Source organism: Cavia porcellus, unplaced genomic scaffold (genome assembly GCF_034190915.1).
Source record: "Cavia porcellus strain 051 isolate PalLab524CR breed Dunkin Hartley unplaced genomic scaffold, mCavPor4.1 scaffold_30, whole genome shotgun sequence".
Classification (NCBI taxonomy): domain Eukaryota; kingdom Metazoa; phylum Chordata; class Mammalia; order Rodentia; family Caviidae; genus Cavia; species Cavia porcellus.
The window spans coordinates 7393239-7418152 of NW_026947513.1; the positions used below are offsets into that span (position 1 = coordinate 7393239).

The window sequence follows — 24914 nt, forward strand, 5'->3', positions numbered from 1 at the left end:
TCACATTTTACCTTCATTGTACAAACAGTCCTTGAAACTTAAATTTCTTTAGCTCTTTTTTCTTGTTATCCAAATACAGCCAACCTAGACTATTTTAAGAGGATATAAAAAGGCCCTAAAACATAATCTCTATAACTGCTATTGCTACTGAAGATTTATGTCCCTGATACGTTAAATATTCTAAATCTTACAGAATCTATACCTTATAGTTCAAATATTACAAAGTGTATTAATGGCTTTATGTTGAAATTTCATGCTTATCATTATGAATTTGTCTTTATTAGAACCAGTAAGATACATAGTATGTGGAGCATAGATATTTTTAAGTAGCTGAAGGAGATAGCTATATATCTAATGTACGTAACAAAGTTTTTCCCAATATGCAAGAAAAAAATTACCAAAGTTTTATCTGAACAAAAAGTGGACCAGGCTGTGAGCTGTTTCAGAACCTTATTTGTATGCTCAAAAGTAAAAATTCTAAGAATGTCTTTGAACACGAAATTCATAAATTTTACTTTTTTCTGGTTTTATTTTTTCTATTTAAGAGTAAAATGTTCAATTAAATTTTACTTGTAATGGGTTCCTTCCCAAATTCTCTAAGCTCCCCTGGGGTTCCCCAGGCACTCTTAGCCTTCCTGTGTTTGCTGTTGCTCACTTCCTCGTGTTTATGGGCCACCTCTCTGGTAAAATGAAGGCAAGAGTTTATTCACGTGCATAGCAGTCACCTTCCTGGCACAAGTACAGCTGCGTAGGTGTGCAGAAAGTTCATTTGCTGAGTGTGTTGCTAGGTCTGGGGTGCTGTGCTCTTCCCAGGGGTCCTTTCCAGGCTCTTGTCCTGAACAGAGAATTAGACAGGAAACATGCAAAAGATAATACTAACAGTATCAAATGTGGGGAAAGAACTGTGGTCTTATTTCGCAGAACTGAAGATAGGACTGGTCCCGGGTGCAGGGCTTGCACACGTGCACCTGGAAGACTGCAAACAGGTCAGGCCCACTTACCCAGTGGGGTGGCCGTGTGGGGGTCTCCTGCCTAAAGTGGATAAGGCAAAGTTTAAACCAGTATTTGTTTCTCTGTCGAATGGAATATGCAGAAACTTCCTTTCTTTGCATCTAGGAGCATTCTAGGATATTTTTGAAGTTACCAATTTTGTAAAGTTATTCAGCTCTAATTTCCTGCATTTGTGTGTGTAGATAAACATAGCTACACCCATATAATACTTACAGCCATTTCTTATTGAAATCTCTGTTGTGTTAGTGGCTGAAACAAAAACTACAATGAATAAAATAATGTTAGTGAAGTGAGACTGTTTCTTTTAATTACTAGAACTCCCTCTTCCTCCTGTAGATCTTAAACCTCACCCAGGCGCTGCGAGACGGAAAGAGCCCTATGCAGCTGGTGCAGATGCCCTGCGTGAACGTGGAGCGCAGCCAGGGGCGCGGGCAGGGCCGCCTCCTCCACCTGACCAGCACTTTCACCCAGACCATCCACTGCAGGAAGCCCTTTTTCTCCTCCTGGTAGTAGATGTAAGACAGTCGGCGGCAGCATTGGTTGTTAAAATATTCTATTTACATCTGCTCCTGCTGTCAACAGCTCAAGTCATTGAAGTCTTTAAAAAAAGTTTCCTTTTGAATGTAATCAAAAGTTTACAGTTTTTTAACCAAATATTAAATTCCATTTCAGGGAAGAAATGATATATCTCTTCTATTGTATTTTTGTAGAAAATTGTATAGGTTGTTGTTGTTGGTTTAGAAGAATACACCTCATTGTATATTCATGCTAGAACTGCCATTACTGTAGAATTCCAAATGGAAAAATATAGTTGTTGACTTTGAAAACAGTAACATTGGGGCTGGGGATTTAGCTCAGCGGCATAAGCACCTGCCTTGCAAGCAGGCGGTCATGAGTTTGATCCATAAAAATGAGAAAGATAAAAAAAAAAAAAAGAAAACAGTAACATTTTATGTATTTTTTAAAGATTGGAGAGAGTGTTCATTTTGACTCTTTTTACATTGCATTACAAAAGGCCTTTGAGAGTGGCTGGGTCTGAAGTTACTCTGCTCCTCCCACAGAAGAGTCAATAGAACTGTAGGAAAGACTAAAGCAAATTCAAGTTGCCTTAATTTTATAAGCTGCTATGTTAGAACTGGAATAAGAGAACCTATATGGTCATTATTGGGGATCTGAAAATTATATTTTGTTAAGTGACAAATGACCATAATTCTATTTTATAATTTTTTTTATCTTGTTTTAGTAAATAAAATCTAAAGACATTCCTCCTTTTCTTTAAAAAAAAAAAAATGGAAGCACTCATTTTCCTGAGGGGAATAATATAAAATTGAGGTAGATCATCAGTATTTTCAAATTAAAAAAAAAAATCCTTAAATAGTCCTTTTTATTTCTTGTATAGGATCAAGTAATTGAGTAGTTACTACTTCAAAATAATGATCTTGTTCAATTTAGTACTTTAGTATTAAACTTCACTGAAAAGTGCCTCAAAGTATATATTAGATTTCATTTTGGGGTCCTGTGTTTGTAAATGCATAAAAATGTACTCGAAATTGTAAGAAACAATGTTAGATTATTAGCCCAATTTGAGGGAAAAATGAGAGAGGACCATAAAATCAGTTCTGTTTGATTTTGAAATTTAATTTTGTACCTTCTTTTGAATACCAATATGTCTCACATTCTTGGAATTTGTAGTGCTGTGAAGTCATGCGTTATTAAGTTGAGATGCGCCAACTATGAAGATGAGCTTCTGAGAAGAAAACCTTTTATCTGTTCTTCAGTCTCAAAACCAGTAGCATCAATACTCAGACTAAACTGGGCAGGCCCTTGGTAGGCTTGGCCTTTTGTCTTGTGAGTTTACGTGGAGATTTCTGAATGAGTTATTTTTGTATGACAGGAACATGGGGCAGCCAGCCCGGGATCTGAGTCTCTGGCGGCTGCCCTCAGGGAGTCACTGGAAATCTGTTTTCCACCTTTTCCCACCCTCCATTAGTTCTCGGGGAGAGAATGGAAACTTGACTAGAAATTCAACACTCAACCTGTTACCCTTCAGTAAATATTTGTGATTAAAATGTGCCTTTCAAAGATGTATTCTCAAAGAAAAGAAGTAAGTTGTAATGTGGGTATGACTTTGATAATAGTTTTTTTCAGTATTTTTGAGAATTACTATATTAATTTTTATAATAGAAAATGTAGTAAACTGCTACTGTTTTATATGCTAAAGTTAGTGTGAGAATTTTTTAAGTGTCTGACCATGCTTGAAAAGTAGAGATATTTAAGATTACAAGTCGAGTACCTTGGCTGTGTTTTGTAAACTTTCATCAACTTAATTCTTATTTAAGTATTGTTTTTCCAATGAGTATATTTATATTGTCAAACATGGTAGACTAAACATAATAAAAATCATTGTCTTAAAGCTAAATTTTTGTTTTATGTATGTATATTGAATAGGTAGAATGTTTGTAAATGTGTTTGTTTTTAAATGTTGGAGAACTATCATTTTTCTTACTTTGGATATTAGTGGTATAGTTTAACTCTGTAATTTCAAAAGGTATATTTAACTGGAAAGCTTTTGATTGTAGATATTTTGCTTTTATTTAATTATAAACATGGTTTTCTGTAGACTTGAAAATAATTTTATTCACAATTTTGGAGGCTTGCTTGTTTGTTTGGGATTTTTTTGGTGATGCTGAGGGTAGAACCAGGTCCTCACAATGTTAGACAAGCTTTGCACAGCTGATCACATCCCCCTTGCCCCGTATTCTTTTTTGAGGCAGGGCGACACCACCTGTAATCCCAGCACTCAGGACTGAGGCAGCAGGATCACTGAGAGTTCAAGGCCAGCCTGGGCTCCACAGTGAGACCCTGCGTCAAAAACCAACCAGAACAAAACAAAAATCAGAAAACCTCTCCCAAGCTGGAGAGGGCTGTCCAGCATCCAGATGGCCATTGGTAGAAGGGCCCTGCAAAGGGTGTGAGGTGTCTGGTCCTCAGGGTGACCACCATGGCCAGGAAGGGGACAGGGGTCTGCGGAATAGCACGGCCCTGCCAGGCAGGAGCAACTCAGACACTGACAGAGGCACCGAGGGAAACAGCTGCGAAAGCAGCCAGGCAGTGACAGTGCGGAACAGGTGGCTGGCCAGGGTGCTCCACAGGGGCTGCCCAGGAGGAGCCACAGGCTCAGCAGCTGTCCAGAGCACCCTGGCCTCCCACACAGCAAGCAAAGCTTGAGGTAAGGACAGGAATCCCTCCCGGACATGACGGCCTCTTACATGGTGCCGCGGCCAGGCAGGCAGCAGTCTGCATAGCACGGCCACAGAAAGAGGCATCCCAGAAAAGTCCTGATGAGGTTTAGGGAAACAATCTAATAACTGACTAACTTTGTTTTAAGGAGGTTCTGTAGTGCTGGTCTCAAACTCCTGGGTTCCAGTGATTCTCCTGCCTCAGCTCCAGAGGTAGACTGTAGGTGCACACTGCCATCCCTGTCCCAAACCAGTATTTTAAAACACGTTTAAGTGAGGTTGAAAGTTCACAAGTTCGAGCCCAACCTGGGCCACTTAGCGACTCAGCAAACCCTGTCTCAAAAATGAAAAGGGGCTGCGACGGACTGAACAACACCTGAAGGAGTTTTTAAAATGTTAGACCCTAAGAACAGCAGCATCAAAATGCAAAAAGCTATCCCTGAGATGAGTAAGCAACAGAAACAAATACAGTGAGAGCAGGCAGCGGAGGAAATATCAGAAATCTTAGAAATAAACTAGAATACAAGAGCACAAAGACCACATACCACAAAAACCTGGCAGGAAAAATACTGTGTGTCAAAAGCACCGAGGCTGTCCGTACTCTGCTGTCACACGCTTAGTGGTCTCAAGCCCTCTCAAGCCCGCCAGAGGTATTACTGTGGAGTCCACAGCTCAGAAGCCTTGACGCAGGCTTCCGTGAGGTGCAATCAAAGCGTCAGCAGGACTGGGTTCCTTCTGAGGCCCGACACGACTCACTGTCTCACCTTTTAAGCCTCTCAATTCCTTGCCTGTCTCCCTCTTTCACCTTCCTTTTCTGCATTGTGTGCATGCACGTGAGCGTGTGTGTGTGTGTGTGTGTGTGTGTGTGTGTGTATGTGGTGGAGGGAATATGGGAATTGTACTCAGGGCCTTGGCAATGACCTGTATCTCCAGCCATGCTTTAGTTTTTATTTTTTGAGGCAGGGTCTCACTGAGTCACCCAGGCTGGATTCGAACCTATGATCCCTCTGCCTTGACCTCTTAAGAGTGCTGAGATCACAGGCACGTACCACCACACCTGGCTTCTACCTACTATACTCTTAAGAACGCTGGTATCTTAGTATTTGGGAGGCTGAGGCAGGAGGATAGTTGTGAGTTCAGGGCCAGCCTGGGCTACAAAGTGAGTTCAAGGCCAGCCTGAACTGCATAGTGAGACCCTGACTCAAAAAAGACAAAAACAAAAAGACTGGTGATGATATTGGGCCTACCCAGCTAATCTAAGATAATGACCCTTTTTTATCTTTACGTTTTTTGGTAGTGCTGGGATTGAATCCAGGGTCTCGTCTGTGCTAATCCGCATGCTCTACCGCTGGGCGACAGCCCCAGCGCCTTCTGTTTTCTCAACTATGCTGGCACACAGCCTTAATGCCATGTGGGCCTCTTTGGGGCCTTCAGCTGCCTTCCCTGTGAGGTGTAGAAGATAGGCAGGACACCTGCTCTCACCGTTTTGCTTCGTTTTTCTTTTTTTCAGTGTTATACTGCAGAGCCTGGCCAGGGCAGGAAGGCAAAGAGAGGAGAACTGCAGTTTGGGGGCCGCATCAAGACTTCCCTGGATTACACAGCAAAGCTCTGTCTCAACAGGAAGAAAGAAAAATAAAATCTTTACCTAGAAACCAAGAGAAATTGTTTTTCCCAGACAGATCCGTGTTAGTCAGCTCTTCATTACTCTAAACATCTGAAGTGGTAATTGGACCTCGCGGTTTTTGAGGTCTCGCTGACCTAACTGCTTTGCCCCTGTGGCCTGCAGGAGAGCAAAACACTCACTCATGGACAGAAAGCAAAAGAGGGAGAGGAAGGAGCTAGCGTTCCACAGCCCCTGTAGGGGTTAATTATCTTTTTGCACATTTTAATTTCCTGTCCCACGTGTGCATGGCACAGTTATGCCCACAGCACCACCCAGAATATGAGGGCTCGAAGCACCTTCGGGTCACCAGCCGCCACCCAGCCACCTTCGTGGTGCTGGCTCTGCACCACGGGAGAAGGAGATCATGTAACCAGATTCACCTGCATGTTAATATTTTCTCAGGGAAGTTGGGAAAAGCCTTTCTTCCTAGTAAGTGTGGAAACTTTGGAACCTGAATTAGTAAAATAACTACAGTATTGTTACTCTGGAGATAAATCGCTTGCTGATTACTGGACTCACAGTTCTATTCCACACTGTGAACCAGAGCAGCTCACTTCTCAATTATGGCGGATACAGGAATTTGCTGTGGCCCCTTTTTATTTCCTAAAATTTCCACTCCTGAATATCAGTTTGTATCAGAGGTACAATCATTTGTTGAGTTCAACACATTGGTCCCAATTATGTGCAAGATCCCCCCAAAAGTGGTAGAAACATAAAAATCAGTAAAATGTGGGTATAACTCATGAATTTATTCTTTAATACTGTTCACGGGTCTAATTGAGCTGTCCGTATTTTTCTCATTTATTACAGAAGCATTTTTCCATATCAGCACTTCTCTTGTGGAAGATGAGGCTTTCATTCCCCCCCTCAAGTGTTTATCTGCTCTTTAGGGTTACAGAGGAGATGGTCTCCAAAATGGCCGCCACAGTTCCTTCCCTCTTGGCAAACATGTTCCATTCCAACCGTCTTCCCCTCCCTTCTACCTGAGCAGGCTTCACAGCTTGATTGAACCAATGGAATGTGGTAAAAGTAAAGCTGTGCCAGTTTTGTCATTAGCCTTAGTGGAAGCCCAGTGGCTTCTGCTTTCGTCCTGGGAAGTCAGAAGTTCAAATACCCGAAGTCCACCATGCTGTGAGGAAGCCCCAGTTAGAGGGGTGGTGATGAAAGAGAAAGAAGCCGTTCTATCTCCCAACATCAGTTCTCCCCAGAAAACTGACCAAAACATCCAATTTTCTGATACTTAGACTACACTCAACTTGCTCCTATTTACTAAAAATGTATTTTACTGCTAGATTTTTTTATAAGTTGAGGTCCAATCAAGATTTTTCCATCACATTTGTTACATCTTTTAATCTGGAAGAGTTCCTTCACTTTTCCATTGACATTTATATTTGGAATACCCCTCACTCGCATCTAATTTCCACTCGGTGTTCAGCTTGGACTTTTGTATTTCCTGTAAACTGGAAATGAGAGCTAAAACCTTGAATACGTTAAGCTTAAGTATTTTTGGTAGGAATATTTCATTGATGATGCTGTGTATTTCACATGGCATTTACATTAGAAGTTAGAGAAGTGATACTTAAATTCTACTGAAGAATACATCATGGTTGAGAAATTCCAAAGGAGCCAGATGGTCGGGGCAGCAAATACTTGTTCACAAATACTTAAAAATGTTCTCTCCTCTGCAGAATTTGATTATCTGCCCCCATCTTTGAAAACTTTATATTTATCTCACCTTCATCAGTGAACTTCTCTGATATAGCTCCTTTCTGATGACTAAGGTGATGATGACTGGTATCTTGATTGTCTTTACACTTACAGTGTGCACTATGATTTGGTATATGTATACAGTGTTGATTTCCAAGTCAAGCTGTTTAGCATACCCTATACTGCACGTCTTTTTATGGTAAGAGTAGAAAATCTATTATCAGTTTTATAATATGTTATTTAATATACAAATACATTGATGAGTTACCATGATATATAATAGAAATCGTGAACTTATTCCTCCTAACCGAAGTTGTGTGTCCTTTGACTGACACTTTCAAATCTCCCCACTCCACCCTTTGGCAAGCACCATTGCACTCTGGTTTTTATGAGTTTGACTCTTTCATACTCCACATATCCAAATGTGGTAGACAGTCGGTATGGAACATGTTTGCAAACAGGGAAGGAACTGATGGCGGCCAATGGTACTTGTCCTTCTGTATCTGGCATATTTTACTGACCGTGATGCCCTCCAGGTTCATCTGTTACCAGAGATGACAGACTTTCCTTCCTTTTTAAAACTGCAGAATACTTTGTACACCTTGTGTTGCCCTTTTTGTTACTATAGCTGAATGCCACAAACTTACAATGCATAGAGGTTTGGGGGCTCAAGGGTCTGAAGGCTGAGAACTTCAAGGCAGGTGAGGTCGCCCTGTCTGATAAGGAGATCTTCAGAGGCCTGGGGCAGAGCAGGCTGTTGTGTGGCAACAGGCATGCTGGCTCAGGTCTTTCTGCTGTTTTCTCATAAGGACACTAATACGGGTGAAGCCCCCCCCCCCCTCCTGATGTCATGTAACCTAATTAGGTCTGAAAGCCCCATATCTTAACACTCTTCCAATGACAAATCACAAGATGAGTTTCAGATTGGACAAGCAGTCAAGTCATAGTGTGTCCTGATTCCGTGTCTTGGCAATTGTGAATACTGCTGCAGTGAACATGGGAGTGTAGCTGATCTCATTTCCTCTGGGTAGGTACCCAAGGATGAGGCTGCTCCATCAACACGGCAGATCCGCTATCCTTTGGAGACCCCGATACAGTTACCATCATGGCTATACTCACTCCTATTTCCACCAGAGTGTACAGAGGTTCCCTTCCTGCCCATCCTCATGAGCTCTTGTTATTGCTCTCATCTTTTGGATAGTTGCCACCTCAACAGTAATGGGGTGAAATCTCATCATGGTTTGAATTTGCATTTCCCTAATGATTGGTGATCTTGAACATTTACTCTTGGCCATTTGTATGTCATCTTTTGAGAAATGCCTGTCTAGGTCGTCTTTCCATTTTTTAATCACTTTACTTGATTATTTACTATTGAGTTGTTTGAGCATCCTACATATCATAGATACATGTTTGCAAATATATTGTCCCATTCTATAGGCTACCTTTCACTTTGTCGAGTGTTTCTATTGTTGTGCAGAAGCTTTAGTCTGCCAAGAATGTGCCTGTGGTTTGGGGGTTATCCAAAAAACAAACCTACTGACCTGATCAATGTCGTGGAACATTTCCTCTGTTTTCATCTAGTAGTTTCACATTTTACATTAATCTTTAATTCGCTTTGACTTGATTTTTATGTATAGTATAAGGCAAGCATCTACTTTCATTCTTCTGCATATGGGTATTCAGCATTCCCAGAACCATTTATTTCCCCATTGTGGGTTCTTCACATCTTTGTCAAAATCTATTAATTGTGAAGATGTGGACTTATTTCTGGGCTATTCTGTTTCTGTTTTTATGCCAGTATCATGCCGTTTAATTCCTATAGGTTGATAGTAGAATTTTTTCATTTTCATCAAGCATATTTACTAATTTGGTTGCAGTATTGCTATGGTTTACATGCTTCAAATAAATATCAAAAGAAGTTTTTATGAATGATGTTAACAGCATAAAATCTCAGGAAAACAAAATACATAATTTGCTACCAAAAGACTTTTGTCTGCTAATTTCATGAGCTCTCACTCACTGATGAGAGCTATTTTGCTTTTACGCAGTGCTCCTCACTTGATCTCCTCATGGTAAGTGGCCTTGGATTGATGCAAGCAGGCAGCAAGACAGCATCACTTTATCTAGTAGGCAAGTTTTAACCTGCTTAAGAATCTATGCAAAGAATCCTGATGAGAGCATGAATCTGTAAAGCTTTTGGTAGCCTATAGAATGGCAATGCTGATCAATTTAGCTATTACAGTTTCAAAACACTAAATATTGTTTATCAACAAAAGGGGAAAGCATGTAGAGTTCTTTTTTGAGTTGAAGTTTTGGGAACAGGGACCTAGCAAACACTTCAGTCTCTCAAGGCAGTTTCTTCACAGAACAAATGCCTAATATGAGACTGGTACTAAGTAGGAAATGAAGTACAGGCACATTTTGTGCTAAATGTGCTACAAATGCCTTTTGGTACATACTTTTCCCCCAGAGCAGCCCTTTCAGTATATTAACAGTACGTTAGGATTTGAGGTTTGAAATGATGGTACAAGGCAGCCATAAAGGGGAGATGAGCACGTGGATTTTTGGGTTTGCTATAATCTCTCTTGGGACAAGGTGACAATTTGGAATCATAAGGCTACTCTAAAGTTTTCTCTTTTGTGACACATGTTTAACCTGGGATTGGGACCTGCAGTCATTGGAAAGTAGTTTGTCCACACCTACCTCTGGGAAACAAAGTGACTTTTCAAAAGGTGTTTGTTCAGGACCTTGGCGCCTGGGTGCAGCCCTTGAAATGCTAGCCTGGCAGTCGGTGGGTAGTGTTTCTCCAAGGTGCCTTGTGGGTTTTCTTAGATCTGAAAATGGAAAACATATGATTTCAAAAAGCAGCAGCTAATCTCTGCAAGCAAAAAGATGTGTCTATTTTTCCTTGACTTCCAGGAACCCGATTGTTCCACAAGATCTGGTTACATAATTTGAGCCCAACAGTCAAGGTTTCCAAACCCACGGAGGCCTGCAGAAGCGTGGGGGTGGGGTGGGGCAGCTTTACCCAGCCCGGAGCAGGGAAAGTTGTGTAAATATCTAGGCGGCTGGTGGCAGCTGGAACTGGTCTAACCAGGTGCTGCTGCTGGACTTCCGGGTACACAACACTGCCTTTTTTCTCAGTGTGGTTTGGGGACCATTCCAGAAAGCCATTCTACCCTGCAAGTGGTTGTTTTAAATTGCAGTACTTAAAGGTAATCAGGAACTATATTCAAACCAAAGCACTGGTTTAAGCCAGGGTGGCAACTGTCCTCACTTAGCTTCTGAACAACTGAACATCCAGTCACACTGAATCTCCAAGGACACACAAGTAACACCCTGAATCTCTTCCTACCGAACTCTTCCTTTCCCGGGGGACAGTTTCTGCTTAACGTCCTCAAGACAGCTATTGTTACTTTTAAATTTCAAAAGCCAGGTGCACCCCTGTAATCCTAGCACTGGAGAAACTGAGGCATGTGAAGGCCAGCCTGAACGACATGGTAGCTGTACTCTGTCTCAAAAAACAAGTTAGTTAATCTCCAGTCTGCAGCTGGGAATGAGTCATCATTGACGCAGAAATTTGGTGGAACTGCTGAAGGAAAATCCTTAGGATCCAAATGCAACAATCTGGACTGCAGCGGAGGCTGCTGCGGACTGGGACAGGGGAACCAAGCTGCCAGCACATGTGCAGGTGCCCGAGTCATATACACACACATGTGCATGGGCTGTTATTTAGTGTGTCCCGGAGTGTGTTAAAGCATTCTCCATCCTGCAGTTTGTTCCTCCAGTCCCACTCTCCCCTCTCCCCATGCTTTGTGTTCTCAAGATCATCTCCATGGGGACTGGTCACCCCCACCTTTCTCTTCTGGTTACCTTCTCCCATGGGAGATGCTAGCAGAGGAAGATCTGAGGCCCAAGGAGCAGAGTGAGCTTGGAGTGTTTATCTCCCAGCTGCTGTAGACTGCTTTGGGTATTATAGGCATCTCCGTGGTAATTCTAACAATTGCTGACATAAAATAAGAACTCTAAAGCCAGATGTGGCAGCACACACCCGTAATCCCAGCACTTGGGAGGCTGAGGCAGGAGGATCACTGAGTTTGAGGTCAGTTTGGGTTATAAAATGAATTCAAGTTCAAGGTCAACTTTAACTGCATAGTGAAACCCTATCTCAAAAAGACAAAAAAAAAAAAAAAAAAAAAAACAACCCTGGACCTGATGCAACACGCCTGCAATTCCAGCACTCAGGAGGCTGAGGCTGGAGGATTCTAAATCCGCTATGAGAAATCCCTCAACATCCCACCTGAGTATTACCTGTCCCCTGCTAGGATCCTGAGTGTCTCGCAGGAGGGGTCATTTCATTCCCAATGCAACCTGGAAGAGATTGGTGTATTTACCCCACAGTATCCTGGACAGAGGCTTATAGGCCTTGGACTACTTCCTGAGGTCACAAGATTTGCACTCAGCAGGTACAGAGAGGACTTTAACTCAACTCCTCCGATCTCCACATTGGGTGACACTGGGTGACCTGATGGGTGCAAGGCCCTCTTTATCAGAAGTACTTCGCAAATTTCCTTGGCTCCCTTGAAATGAAATTCATAGTTAATATAATCGACATGAACAGCTAATTTCAAATAAAATAAATGTGTTGCAAATAAGGGGACAGTTCCTTAAAATGCATATTTTCTGTGTGAATCCTAAGACATGACTACACCTGGTTAAATTATAATTAAGTTAATAAAGTCAGTGTCAAAGTCCTAGACTTTTTTATATAGAATACATTTAGATTTAAGTAATGCAAGGCAAAACTGAATTTTTCTTTATACAGGACACTTTAAAATCAGGGCTGCATTAGGATACAGTAGTTAGGTGGAATTACTGAGATGGATTAGATTTTTGCTCAAAATATTCACTCTGGCCAGGCATGATGGTACGTATTTGTGATCCCAGCACTTAGGAAGCTGAGGCAGGAAAGTTACATGAGTTCGAGGCCAATCTGAGGAACAGCGTGATTGTAAGGCTAGCCTGAACTATGTAGTGAGACTCTGTCTCAAGAAAAGAAAAAGAAAGAAAAAAAGAAAGAAAGGAAATAAAGTTCTCTGCCTCCAGGCTTGGCCTCCTGCCCTGCTCATGAGTAACAGCATCGTGACTGGAATGAGGATTTCCTGAAGAGGACAGGTGTGTTCTGGGACTTGCTTCCTGGGGCCTCTGCCATCTCCAGGAGAAGAGCCACTGGGGGCCCCCACTGCTTTCCAGCCCTGGCCCCACAGCGACAACACACATGGCTGGAGCCCAGCCAGTTCAACCTGTACTGCCCCCAGCTGGGCCTTGACCTTCTGGCAATTTAGATTCTAGGCTCCAGTAATTACCAACAGGTTCTACATCTACATAAAGGTCCAGGCTCCAAAAGCGTGTGGGACACCGTGGGTGACTGTCCTCATTACTTGTCCTTCAGCACTCAGCAAGTACCTGAAGTGCCGCTCTGTCACTGTGACAGCCAAAACAGCTCCAGCCATTTCCGAGAGGACCCCAGAAGGCAGCCGGGCCCTTTCTATAGTCTTCTGCTGAAATGACTCAGTGGTCTTTGCCAGCTCAGATATTCTGATTCTAGTCGTCATTTAATCAAATGCACATTAATTATCTATTCTGTGCCAGTGCTGTGCAGATAAGAAAAAGAAAATTATCAATTCTAAAGGGCTCACAGAGCTTCTGATATAGGAGATTAGGGTGCGGCAAATCTGGCTGGGGTAGTAGGCGTGACCTGTAAAGTGCAGGATCCCGACACATGCGCAGAACAGTTCCTAAAAACCCCCCTCCGGTCAAACGGAGTTCTCGCGAGAACTCCAGCAAATTGCCAACAAGGTGGCCGGGACCTGACGTCAGCCAGCCGGAGACACGGGGTCCTGGCACCGCCGCTCAGGACCTTTGTGCAGACGCTCTGGGGATGTTACCCTAACACGTGGGCAGTATGAAAATAACCAGGTGCCCAGAGAAACTAGCTCTCGGGGCTCTCCTCCCCAGCGTCTGTCCTGCTCTCTTCAGGGTGTTTTTTGTTTTGTTTTGTTTTGTTTTGTTTTACCCCGGACTCTGCCCAAGTTCTCTCTGCAAAGCTAGTTTCTCCCTCACTCCACTTTTTCAAACTCTGGCACTGCGGTTTTTGTTCGTTTCATTCAGTTCTTCGCTGAAGACTAGGAGACCCTGGAATCCAACTCCAGGAGGGGCGATCGAGCCGAACCCAGTAATGTTTATTGGTAAGCTGCTTTTAGAAGCAGGCAGCCTGACAACATTTTGGTGTAGCTCCCGGGTCCCTGCCGGCCCTCCCTGGTTTGCATCCTGTTCCTGCAGCTCCCTGCAGACGCCATCGTCGGAGAAAGCCCGGCCCGGCTGCTCTGCTGGGCCAGGAGGCTGGGACAGATGAGGCTGAGCAGATTTCTCCAGGAGAGGACCCGGCTCAGCAAACTATTGGACACAGACTGAGCCCAGCCAGAGACTCGAGTTGAACCCCTCCTGCACTTGGCAGGGTGCAGCTGACATCCGACCGAGTCAGCGTCTCCCCAGGCTGTGCAGGGAGGATGCCATATCCCTGTCTGGACCCCAGCAGTCCCTGGTCTAAATGGTCCCTTTCAAACAGCACCGTCAGAAATTGGGGTAGGTCGGCTTCCCTGAGGAAAACTGGGGTCCTGGCCCCAGAGGCCAGGGAAGATGAACAGGAATCCACTACAAGATGCTCTTCTGGCTTGAGATTTGGGGGACTGATGATTTCAAAAGACACTTGGTTTTGCGTGTGGTGGCACACATCTGTAAATCCAGTACTTGGGAGGCTGAGGCAGGAGGATCACACTTTCAAAGCCAAACTAAGCTACACAGTAAGATTTTGCTGAAAGAAGGAAAGAGAAAGGAGGGAAGGAAGAAAGGCAGGAGAGAACTTTTCTCCTCAAATTTATCCCTCAGAAAACAGACTTACATTTTGGGAGTGAGGGTAAGACAAGGTCTCACTCTGTAGTTGAGGCTGATCCTGTGTTCACAGTGTTGGCCTGGCTGGCCCTGAACTCACGGTGATCCTCTTTCTCTCAGCCTCCTGAGCGCTGGGGTTACAGTCGTGCATGCAGCTGTCATTCCTTTTTCTTCCTCACTGCACGGTGCCCATTCATTTATTTCACCCACCTTTTGTGGTGTTTGTGTTTCGTGCCAGTGGTTGAACTCAGGCCCTTGCAGGTGCTGGGCTACTGCTGCATGGAGGAGTGCCCCAGCCTCGCGTCCTTCTGGGCTGCAGAACTTACAGGTCCAGCTGGTTTCCACCACTTACAGAGATGGCTGGCAGAGTCAGCAATACTTAAAAGAGAAAAAAATTCTGTAACTCTTTCTGGTGCTGTGTTTCCATGGACTCAATGGCAAATTTTATAGACGAGTCTTTTGTAGAAGACAAATCAGCACCTGTAAGCCAATTTTTTAAAAAATTAAAAAATAAATGGGCAAGTAAGTCTTAACATCAGAGTCCCCCAAATATCATATGTATGGGTCCAGGACACTCGCTAGCTCAAATGATGTAGGAGTGCACATAACATGCTCCGCAAAGTCGTGCTGGACCACGTGGACATGTGTGCATTTCATCGAAGACACAGCTGGCACAGCGAGCGTGCTAGACATGAGTACAGCTGTCACCTGAATGTGAATGGAAGAGCGCCATCATCGCTCCCAGCTAGTGTAGTTTAGTAAGGTGTTGGGTTCTATTTGCATGTGTCACTGGGAACAGTGGTGCTTGCCTGTAAACCCAGGGCTCAGGAGGCTGAGGCAAAAAGATTGCTGCAAATTCGAGTTTGAGGCCAACCTGGACTATGCAGTGAGTTCAAGCTCACCATGAATATGTACCAAAAACTTGTCTCGAAAAACCAAAAATAGCCGGAGATACGGCTCAGTGGCACAGCACCTGCCTCAGCAAGTGTAAGGTCCTGTGTTTGATTCCCAGTACAAAAAATAAAATAAAAAACAAAAGAAATTTGTATGTGCATCATCAATTTTCAAGTACTGTGAAAAGAACTGACCAGTTCATCCACAATTATACAAATGCCTGCAGCTGTGTATACAAGAGATGCTGAATGCTTGAATTAAAAATAATGATTACAGTAAATGACACATTGCTATTATTCCTTCACAATACCCCCCCCTTCAAATCACTTATCCCATGGCTCTTGTCATTTTCTGAAGCAGTTCTGAAAGTCCTCTTCGTGCATGTTTGAGAAGTGATGAAAAAATACAGTGAATCCTGGTCCTGAGTGCCATCCTGTGGCAGTCACGGTAACACAACAAACTTGATCCCTATAGCTGTAAACCCTGAAACTGGATAGATTGATTCTCCCACTTTATTACTCTCCTTCAAAATTGTTTTAGTTATTCTCCTGCCTTTTCATGTAACATTCAGGACAATATTCTCTGTATTATGTACAGCTAGTTGAGTATTTGATAAGAATTACACTAAAGCAATGTCTTTACTATGTTTTCTTCCAACTAATGATCACAGTATGGCCAGTGAATGTTGTGTTAGATTTTATACCTGTTTTATTTATTCCACCAGTCTTTATTGCTTTTAAACTTTTTTTTTGTCTTTTTCATTTTTATCGGTCCCGGAGATCGAACTCACGACTGCCTGCTTGCAAGGCAGATACTTATGCCGCTGAGCTAAATCCCCAGCCCCTAGCTTTTAAACTTTATTGTCCATGTGATCATTGCTAGCCTGTAGGAATGTGACTGATTTTTGTATGTTTGTCCCCTATCCTGCAACCTTGCCGAACTCAGTTTAAACTGGAAGTTATGAGAATTGTACATTCTTTGGTATTTGCCGAGCACTGTAGACCATTATATCACTGATACACAGTGACACATGTATAAATCCAATGATAATGTACAACTATAAACATTGCCCAAGAGTTACAAGATGACACCGTGACTGCGTAAAAGCAGAGGGTTCTACCATGCACAGCTGTGGTACCTGTTTCAACTATTTTAGCTATTCTAGTTATTCAGGTATTTGTCTGGTTTGAACCTCTCACCTGACCAATCCTTTCTTCCAAAGAGTCATCTCATATGCTGACATTGGTCTTTTGGGAAAATAAAGAGTATGTGCAAATACTGCAGGTTAGGCAGATGGAAGGGATCTCTTAGTACAGGTCTATCCAGGAGTCTTATGGCTAGAGACCGCTTAAGGCCATGCTCAGGGACCGACAGGACTGCATTGGGTTGGAGGCCTGTACTGCTGCGGCTCGAGGCTCCTCCCAGCCGCGCGGGGGCGCTGTGGGGCTGCGGCTCGCGGCGGCCCTCTTCCTTCGCCTCTTTGGTTCGGACTGAGGCTTTTGGGAAGGTGGCGGAAAGATGGCAGCCCCCGTAGACGCGCAGGACTCTATGGATGCAGAGCCCGTCGCGGGAAGGCTGGGGGGCTCGGGAGTGAAGGTGGTGCTCCTTTCGGATCCTGCTGCGCCCGCCCCGCTTTGCCCTCACGGTGAGTCGGCGTCAGGGGCTGGCGCCACAATTGTGGGTTGTATGGGAAGTGTCTTAGGGGTGTTTTGCTTTGTTTTGTTTTGTTTTTGGCACCGCGGATGGAACTCATGACCTCGCGCTGACGAGGAACCGCTGAGCTAAATCCCTGATCCTTCCCTGGTTCATGGGCTTTTAGGACTTTTTCCCTGGAACAGATTTTCCTCTGCTTCTCTTCCCAACCGTTTGTGGTGCATAAAAAAGCAGCGCTTTTTCAGCACGTTTTTTCACCTTCTCTCAGAAACCTGAGAAGTTCCTGCTCTTGGGGTTTTGTCTGCAGGGAAGGGGCAGCGGGATAGGGGGAGGGGATGCATGGTGTTGAAAAATGCCTGGTGACAAGTAATTGGGGATTTCATGTGTTGATTTGTTATCTTTATTGTCTTTTTAAGTAGAGAGGATGATAGAATTTTTTGCCTGCAAATCAGACCCAGCATTTCTTTAACTTGTAGAGAGAAGATGTGGCCAGTTGTAAAAGTTCAAGTTTTCCTGAAAGAATAACTGCTAGAGATGCTGCAGATGGGGATGGCAGGACTTAAGTTTTTCGTTTTTCAGATTTTTGTTTGAAAGTTTTATTAGTACTCTGTATGTTTGCAGTACATAATGATTGCATTCATTGTCGGAGTTGGTAAACTCAGACTTGTAACATTCAGTGTGGACAGCTATACTGTTTCCTTTCAGGGGAGACCACTTTTTTTTTTTTTAATCGGTATCGGGGATCGAACTCACGACCGCCTGCTTGCAAGGCAAGTGCTTATGCCGCTGAGGTAAATCCCCAGCCCGACCACTTTTTTTAAAAAAATGATTTCTAAGTAGTACTTGAATGTTGTGACTGAGGAAAAAAATGTATTATTATAAGTTGTGCATAAAGCCTACCCAATTTTTATTTAAAGTACTGAAAGCTAACAACTTGATGCAGATTGCTATTGTTTGTCATGTTTTTTTTCGTATTCTGGAACTAGGTCCTACCCTTCTGTTTGTAAAGGTGAACCAAGGCAAGGAAGAAACACGGAAGTTTTATGCCTGTTCAGCCTGTAGAGATAGAAAAGATTGTAATTTTTTTCAGTGGGAAGATGAAAAGGTATGACAGTTTTTGTATACATTTTTAATGTGAATCAGTTTTATCAAGAATAATAAAAATATGTAATGATGTAATGTTTAACTATTACATCAGATAAGTCTCTTAAAAGAGATAGAGATACTATGTTTTTTAGTTGGGAGACTGTGATTAATAACGCCCAATTGAATCAGATTATTGATATCTTACTGTATTCTTAAGACTGACATGTTAATATTGGGTAACCGTTCTTGCTCACAACAGGAGACCAGGAAGGAGATAGGGGGGAAAACCTAAGAAAGTCAAAGAAGGACCTCACCCAAGCCAAGTGTACTAATTCTGTTCACAAGGGTGCTGTTGATCTGAATGACCTAATTACTTTTCAAGGGCCCTACTCTAAATTGAGATTTATTACCCCAGGATGTGGACTGTTTACATAGACTTCACTGATTGAGCATCCCTAATGAAAATGTAAGTGTTTTGGGTTAGGGATGCTCCCTTCACCTGTACCATCACTGAGGGTTAAACTGTAAATATGAATTTGGGGGTAGAAAGTACCGTTTATGAATTGGCAACATCTGGTTGCTAGCATTGCATAGATTCCTCCCAGAAATGTCTGTGCTCAGTGACGGTAAACCATTCAGAGCTTGCAAGAACGAACACCCCGCCACGGCACACATGCCATGGGTTCACCATCACTGATGAAGGTCATGATCATTCCAGGAAATGCTAGAAAAATGCTGTTCAGGACATTTGTATTGAATATCCTTTGTATAACTCCCAGATGACCAATGAAGGCGCCCAAATATAGTTACGAGCATGGTCTCTTTTTGGACCAAGTTCTGGTTCAAGTTTCTGAAAGCTTTGACTGCAGAATTTTCAGTTTTGTTGGATTTATTGTTTTTTGGGTTTTTTTGGTCTTTTTCCTTTTTATCGGTACCAGGGATCGAACTCAGGACTGTCTGCTTTCAAGGCAGGTGCTTATGCTGCTGAGCTAAACCCCCAGCCCCTGGATTTATTGTTAAACAGCGCCTTCAGCACTGCTCTCCACCCTGGTTAAAATCACTGTGCTGGAGTGCTGTGTCGCTCAGTGCCATGAATGCTTATTCAGGATATTAAACTGCTGGAATTTCTTGCTTTTTGATATCATATGTGCTACCAGGTTTTTTAGATCAGTAGCAAATTTGATAGTTTGTTAAGCGAGATTTGTACTCTTGCAGTTGTCAGGAGCCAGACTCGCTGCACGGGAATCTCACAACCAGAGATGTCGGCCTCCCCTCTCTCGGCTGCAGTGTGTGGAAAGGTACAGATAGGCTGGTGTTTCTCTGTATTATTTTAGCTGCAGTTTTTTTTTTTAATTTTTTTTTTTCTGTTCCTTTATTTTAGCTGTAATCTTTGGGCTTTTTTTTCTTATTCCTATATATTTACTTTGCCTATTTGCATATTTTTATTGTGTAGAATATATGTAACATAAAGCTCCCCATTTTTATCATTTTTAAGTGTATGATTCAGTGGCAATAATTCACAGAATTGGACAACCATCATCACTATTTCCCAAAGGTTTTTATCACTTCGAGCAGAAATTGCCACCTTTAAGCAGTAACTCCTTATCCATCATATCTTCCCCAGACCCTGGTAACTTCTAACTGTACTTTTAATTGCTATGAATTTGACTGTTCTAGGTACCTCATATAAGAGGGATCGCACAATGGTTATGCTTTTGTGTTTGGCTTCTTTCATTTAGCATAGTATTTTAAAGGCTCATCCATGCTGTAGCATGTGAGGGTAGACCCTCATATGAGGGTCTTTCTTTTAAGGGCTGGGTAATATTTTCCATTGCATATGTACTTGTTTTTGTTTTGTTTGTTTTGAGCCACAGTACCACTATGTAACCCATGTTGACCTTTAGCTCACACAGCCTTCCTGCCTCAGCCTCCTGAATGCTGGGATTATAGGCATATGCCAGCTCTGGCTCTGTTTCCAATTTTTTATGTGTTCATCTGTTGGCTGGCACTCAAGTAGTTTTCACCTATGATTGTTGGAGCGATACATTGAAGATTAGCATACAAATAGCTGTGTTTTCAATTTTTATAGGCAGACCCTTCATTGCTTGGTATTGTAAACCCAAAAATCGAGTTCAGTCACCCGAGTATTGTAATCCTCTTTCTAGTCTTCCTCACAATCCAAAAAGTTATATTTGTAATCCCATCGAGACATTATTGGAATCCCAGCCAGTAAATTCCAATCTACCACCACCAGTGCAATCCACGGTGAGAATAAAAACACAAAGGCAAAGGCATACTCCAAGTTACGGGCAGCCAAGGGGTCCTCAGTCCGTTTCCCGTGAGGACATGTGGACAAAGGCCTGGATCCTAGGCCTCTCCCAGCATTTATTCTCGTGTGTAGAAAGGGGGGTAGCTCAGAGGTGAGTGACAGGATGTGGGGGAGGAGGGATTACTGAGTAACTTGAGCTGGCTGACCAGGTGCAAGAATGGCTTCTCTGTAATTTGCAGAGATAAAGATATGCAGAAGGATCAGTTTGCATAACCTAATTAAGGTAGCAGTGGAATTGTTTTGGGGGACTATTGCTTCGGTTTTTGATATGCAAACTTGTGCCCTGGGGAGTCATAGCCTTTTACCTTGAGGCTCCTGTCCAGTTGACATTCCCAAAGCTATTTGCTCTACATCTTGCCAGCTCAATTCTGACTGTGGAGAGCACCATGCGAGGAAACAGGACTGTCTGATGGCTAGACTTTGCACATTAACACCTCAGCTAGCCTTATTTGCAATGCTTAGAGCCAATTGAAGAGAGAAGGAAAAATATCCTAGCCAGCCTTTCACATGTCAGTATAAGGAAATGAGACCCCGAGTAATCAAAGTCACAGCAATTGTTTTGGATCCAAAGGGAGTCACTGGAGTTCTCTCACATCTGTGATGGCTATAGATTTCCGCACATTAGCACCTGCGCTAGCCTTGTTTGCCATGCTCAGAGTTAATTGAAGAGAAGGAAACACCCTAGCCACCTTTTTATATATCAGTATAGGGAAATGAGTCTGCAAATATTCAAAGTCACAGTAATTGTCTTGGATTCAAAGGGAGACACTGGAGTTGTCTCCCACAGCTTGGTCATATTGTGATTCTATATTTAGTGAGTTCCTTTTTAATTTTTAGTTTTTTTTAAGTATATGTCATGATATACAGTGTGAGTTACAAGTTTTTTGCTTGTTTGTTTGTTTGTTTGTTTTTGTTTTTTGACACAGGGTCTCACTGTGTAATTCGGCCTGGCCTGGACCTCACAGTGACCCTCCTGCCCCTGAGCCTCCCAAGTGCTGGGACTGCAGATGTGTGCCACCACTTCTGGCTGTTCAGTTTTTTAAGGAGCTGCCAGACTTCCCCACAGTGTCCGCACCATTTAATATTCCTGTCATCAGGGTATAAGAGTTTTACCAGCACCTCCCCAGCGTGGGCTCTGTTGTTTCTATGATATATGTCCCAGTACGTTTGACGTGGCATGTTGTGGTTTGTTTGTTTGTTTTTGAGACAGGGTCTCATTGTGTAGCCTAGAATGGCATCAGACTGAGGTTTTGATATTTTTGGTCCAAGTTATCAAATGGTGCTCCTCTTTTCATGTGTTTATCTTCTTTGAAAGGATATGTTCGAGTCATTTGTTTACTGTTAACTGGGTTGTGGCACTTTGGGTTGAGTCTCAGGAATCCTTTATGGGTTCTGAATTTTATATACTTATGAGATTTGTGATTTGCATGTATTTTCTCCCATTTTGTAAGTTGTCTTTTTACTTTCTTTGATGATAAGAGACTTTTAATGAGATCTGATTTATCAGTTTTTTTTTGTTGCTCATACTTTTGGTATCATAGCTAAGAATGCATTGCCAAATCCAGTGTCATGAACATGTTCTGTAATGCTTCATTCTGGAAATAGTAAACCAAAAAAATGTTTAAAGTTGAAACCATCTGTTTTTTTAAAATCTGCATTTTTGTTTTTGTCTTTGAGACAAGGTCTCACTATGTAGTATAGGCTAGTCTTGAACTCCCAGTGACCTTCCTGCCTCAGCCTCCCTGAATACTAGGATTACAGGCATGCACCATCATGCCTGGCTAAAAATCTGCTGTTAAAGTGTCTTGTTAGGTATCTTGGAGTTGAGTCAGAAATCTAACTCTTCATCAAGAGAAACCTTGGCACTTTTGTGTCATAGGCATGGTCCTCTGTCCTACAAGAGGCTGTTTGAGAAGTCCCCATTCAGGGCTGCTGATCACAAGTGGATTTTCTTTCTTCTTTTTCTGTTTTTTTTTCCTTGGTGGCACTGGGTGCTGAGCCCAGAGCTTCTGTACTGAGCCACCTCTCATCACTGTTAAGTCAGTAAGTCCTTGGGGCTGGGTGCAAACTTCCAGTCCTCCTACCTCAGCCTCCCAGCGTGCGGGGATGCAGCTGTGCCACTGTGCCCACCTAACTATATTTTCAGTTCACTGGCAATTCCTTTTGTTGCTCGGGCTGTTGGAGAACAGCAAAGGGGTCCCTAGACCCTGAGATTCGTGGATCTTGAAGCCCCCTGAGGAAGAGGCTTTTCTTAACAGAACTGGATTCCCGCTTAGCTTTAGTGCCTAATACATCTGCTCACTGTGGGGAAGTTCACGTAACCACGAGAAATAGCGAAAGGGGAATTAATGTGAATTGAGCACGACCTAAAAAACAGATGGTGGAATGGAAGAACAGAAAAAGAGGGGAGAATTGTTTAATGGAGAAAATAGAGAAAGCATAGAATATGTGAAGCAGATTCAAAGAGAATACCAGGAAACTAAAAAGTCTATTGAAAACTGGCATAACAGCTTGAAAGAAACTAAGGACAGATTATCTGAAGTGGAGGGCAGATTTGTAATATGGGAGCATGAAATGAAAAACTTCTTAAAAATAACAAAGAAACAGCAATAATACAAAGACTAGAAGATGATAAGAGGGTCTATAACTTAAGAATTGAGAACATAAAAGGAGAAGTAGGGACATAAACAAATGAACTACAAAAGCTACTCACAGAAATAATCCAGGAGAATTTTCCTAATTTAGCAAAAGGTAAAGATACTCAGTTGTATGAAGTATACAGGACCCCAGCCACCTACAACCCAAACAGAGCAATACCCAGGCATATAATAATTAAAATTCCAGAAATCCAATACAAGAACAGAATACTAAAAGCCATCAGAGACAAGAAACAGATCACTTACAAGGGAACACCCATCAGAATTACAGCAGACTTCTCGGCACAAACCATCAAATCACGAAGAGTGTGGGGGGAAATAATGCAAGCTTTGAAAAATAACAACCTCCAGCCAAGATTGATATATCCTGCACAACTATCCCTGGAAATTGATGGAAAAACAAGGTGCTTCCAGGATAAAGAGGAACTAGGGGAATATGCAACCACCAATTCAACTCTATAGAGAATACTGCAAGATATTCTAAAAAAGAAAAATACGAAGAATCCAGAAGTAGCGGCAGAGAGGCCACAATGAATGGAGCAGAAAACAAAATGAAGAAGACAAACTGACAACTAATGACAGCAAAAGAGCTCAACAGAAATGAGGCAGAGAAGATTGGATGATAGGAACAGCTATTTTGGAGAAAATGATGTCTTAAGAGGTAATACTGATTTAGTATCATCTTGTTTTGAAGTCTCATCAAGCTTTTGTTCTTCTGTCTCCATTGGTCTAAACAGGTGGTATCTTATTGGATTTTATTCTATATGAAACTATAAGCAAAACCTTTTATAGACAAGGAGATTATACAGAAACCATTGTTTATTTTCTGTTAGTTGATTCTAAATACCCTGTAATACTGTCATTCTCTTGAATGGTTTTACATTGTTTTGATATATTTGATGCTACAGTATACAAAGTTATGCTCAAAGATTTCAAGGAAAGAGACAATATGGTAACGACTTTTATGTCGCGATAATCTTGTGGTGAAACACTATTTTGCTTAAATGGTTATGTTTTGATCTGCGCTGATTTGCTGTTATGCCCTCTTTTATCTCAATCTCTATTTTATTATTTACTTTTTTTATCCTTTTAATTAAGGGAAAAATAAGTTAAAAAATAGCAGGATATATTATAGCAACCCACTTTGACTTTCCATTATCTTGATTTAAAGCCCTGTATTGCTCTCACCATCTTGTTTTGACTGATGTTCCTCTATTCTGTTTTGCTTGATAGTACCAGGTTCGAAAGTTTAGGCAACAGCTGTGAAGATAGTAGGATTTATTATGACGCCCATTCTGGTTGACTGTTACCTACTTTTGAAGACCTATAATGTCTCCAATGTTTTGGTTTTGCTGGTTTTGTTCTTTACTGTTTTGTTCAATTTTATTATAACTAATGATATAGGCAATTCTATTAGAGATAGCGGGAGGCATTATGGTAACCATTGTTGATCACCTAGTATTATGCTTTTACATTATCTATTACATCCACCCTTTTGATTTGACTGACTGTTCTGTTATGTCACATTTGGTTCTACTCTCTTGCAAAAAAAGTAATAAGAACTGTGGGAGCAACAAAACCCAAAATGTGTAATTGTCATTGTACAAAAGAGAGGAAAAGAAAGTGCTCTAAACAATATAACTGCATGTATTTTTAAGTGTATAAGATAGATAATGATATTACTGAGTTTTGTTGGATCATTGAACAGAACTGTTTGTAGTCTC

At 42.2% G+C, this 24914-nt stretch overlaps 2 protein-coding genes across 7 annotated transcripts in view; both read left to right on the plus strand.

The window, feature by feature from the left end:
- Positions 1-5909, plus strand: part of Pi4k2b (phosphatidylinositol 4-kinase type 2 beta) — a 32870-nt gene extending 26961 nt beyond the window's left edge. For 3 of the 4 annotated variants that reach the window (XM_013149992.3, XM_013149993.3, XM_003467396.5), the window contains one exon: positions 1348-3430. In XM_013149992.3, the coding sequence (XP_013005446.1) occupies positions 1348-1521 (174 nt within the window). In that variant the 3' untranslated portion in view covers positions 1522-3430. Of the gene's footprint in view, positions 1-1347; positions 3431-5760 lie in introns of those variants that run through there. The other variant, XM_063240718.1, reaches the window with a different exon arrangement.
- An 11038-nt stretch (positions 5910-16947) lies between these two features.
- Zcchc4 (zinc finger CCHC-type containing 4) overlaps positions 16948-24914 on the plus strand; it is a 53776-nt gene continuing 45809 nt past the window's right edge. For 2 of the 3 annotated variants that reach the window (XM_023564065.2, XM_063240562.1), the window contains exons 1-3: positions 16948-17110; positions 18105-18223; positions 19420-19502. In XM_023564065.2, coding sequence (XP_023419833.1) covers positions 16984-17110; positions 18105-18223; positions 19420-19502 — 329 coding nt within the window. In that variant the 5' untranslated portion in view covers positions 16948-16983. Of the gene's footprint in view, positions 17111-18104; positions 18224-19419; positions 19503-24914 lie in introns of those variants that run through there. The other variant, XM_063240563.1, reaches the window with a different exon arrangement.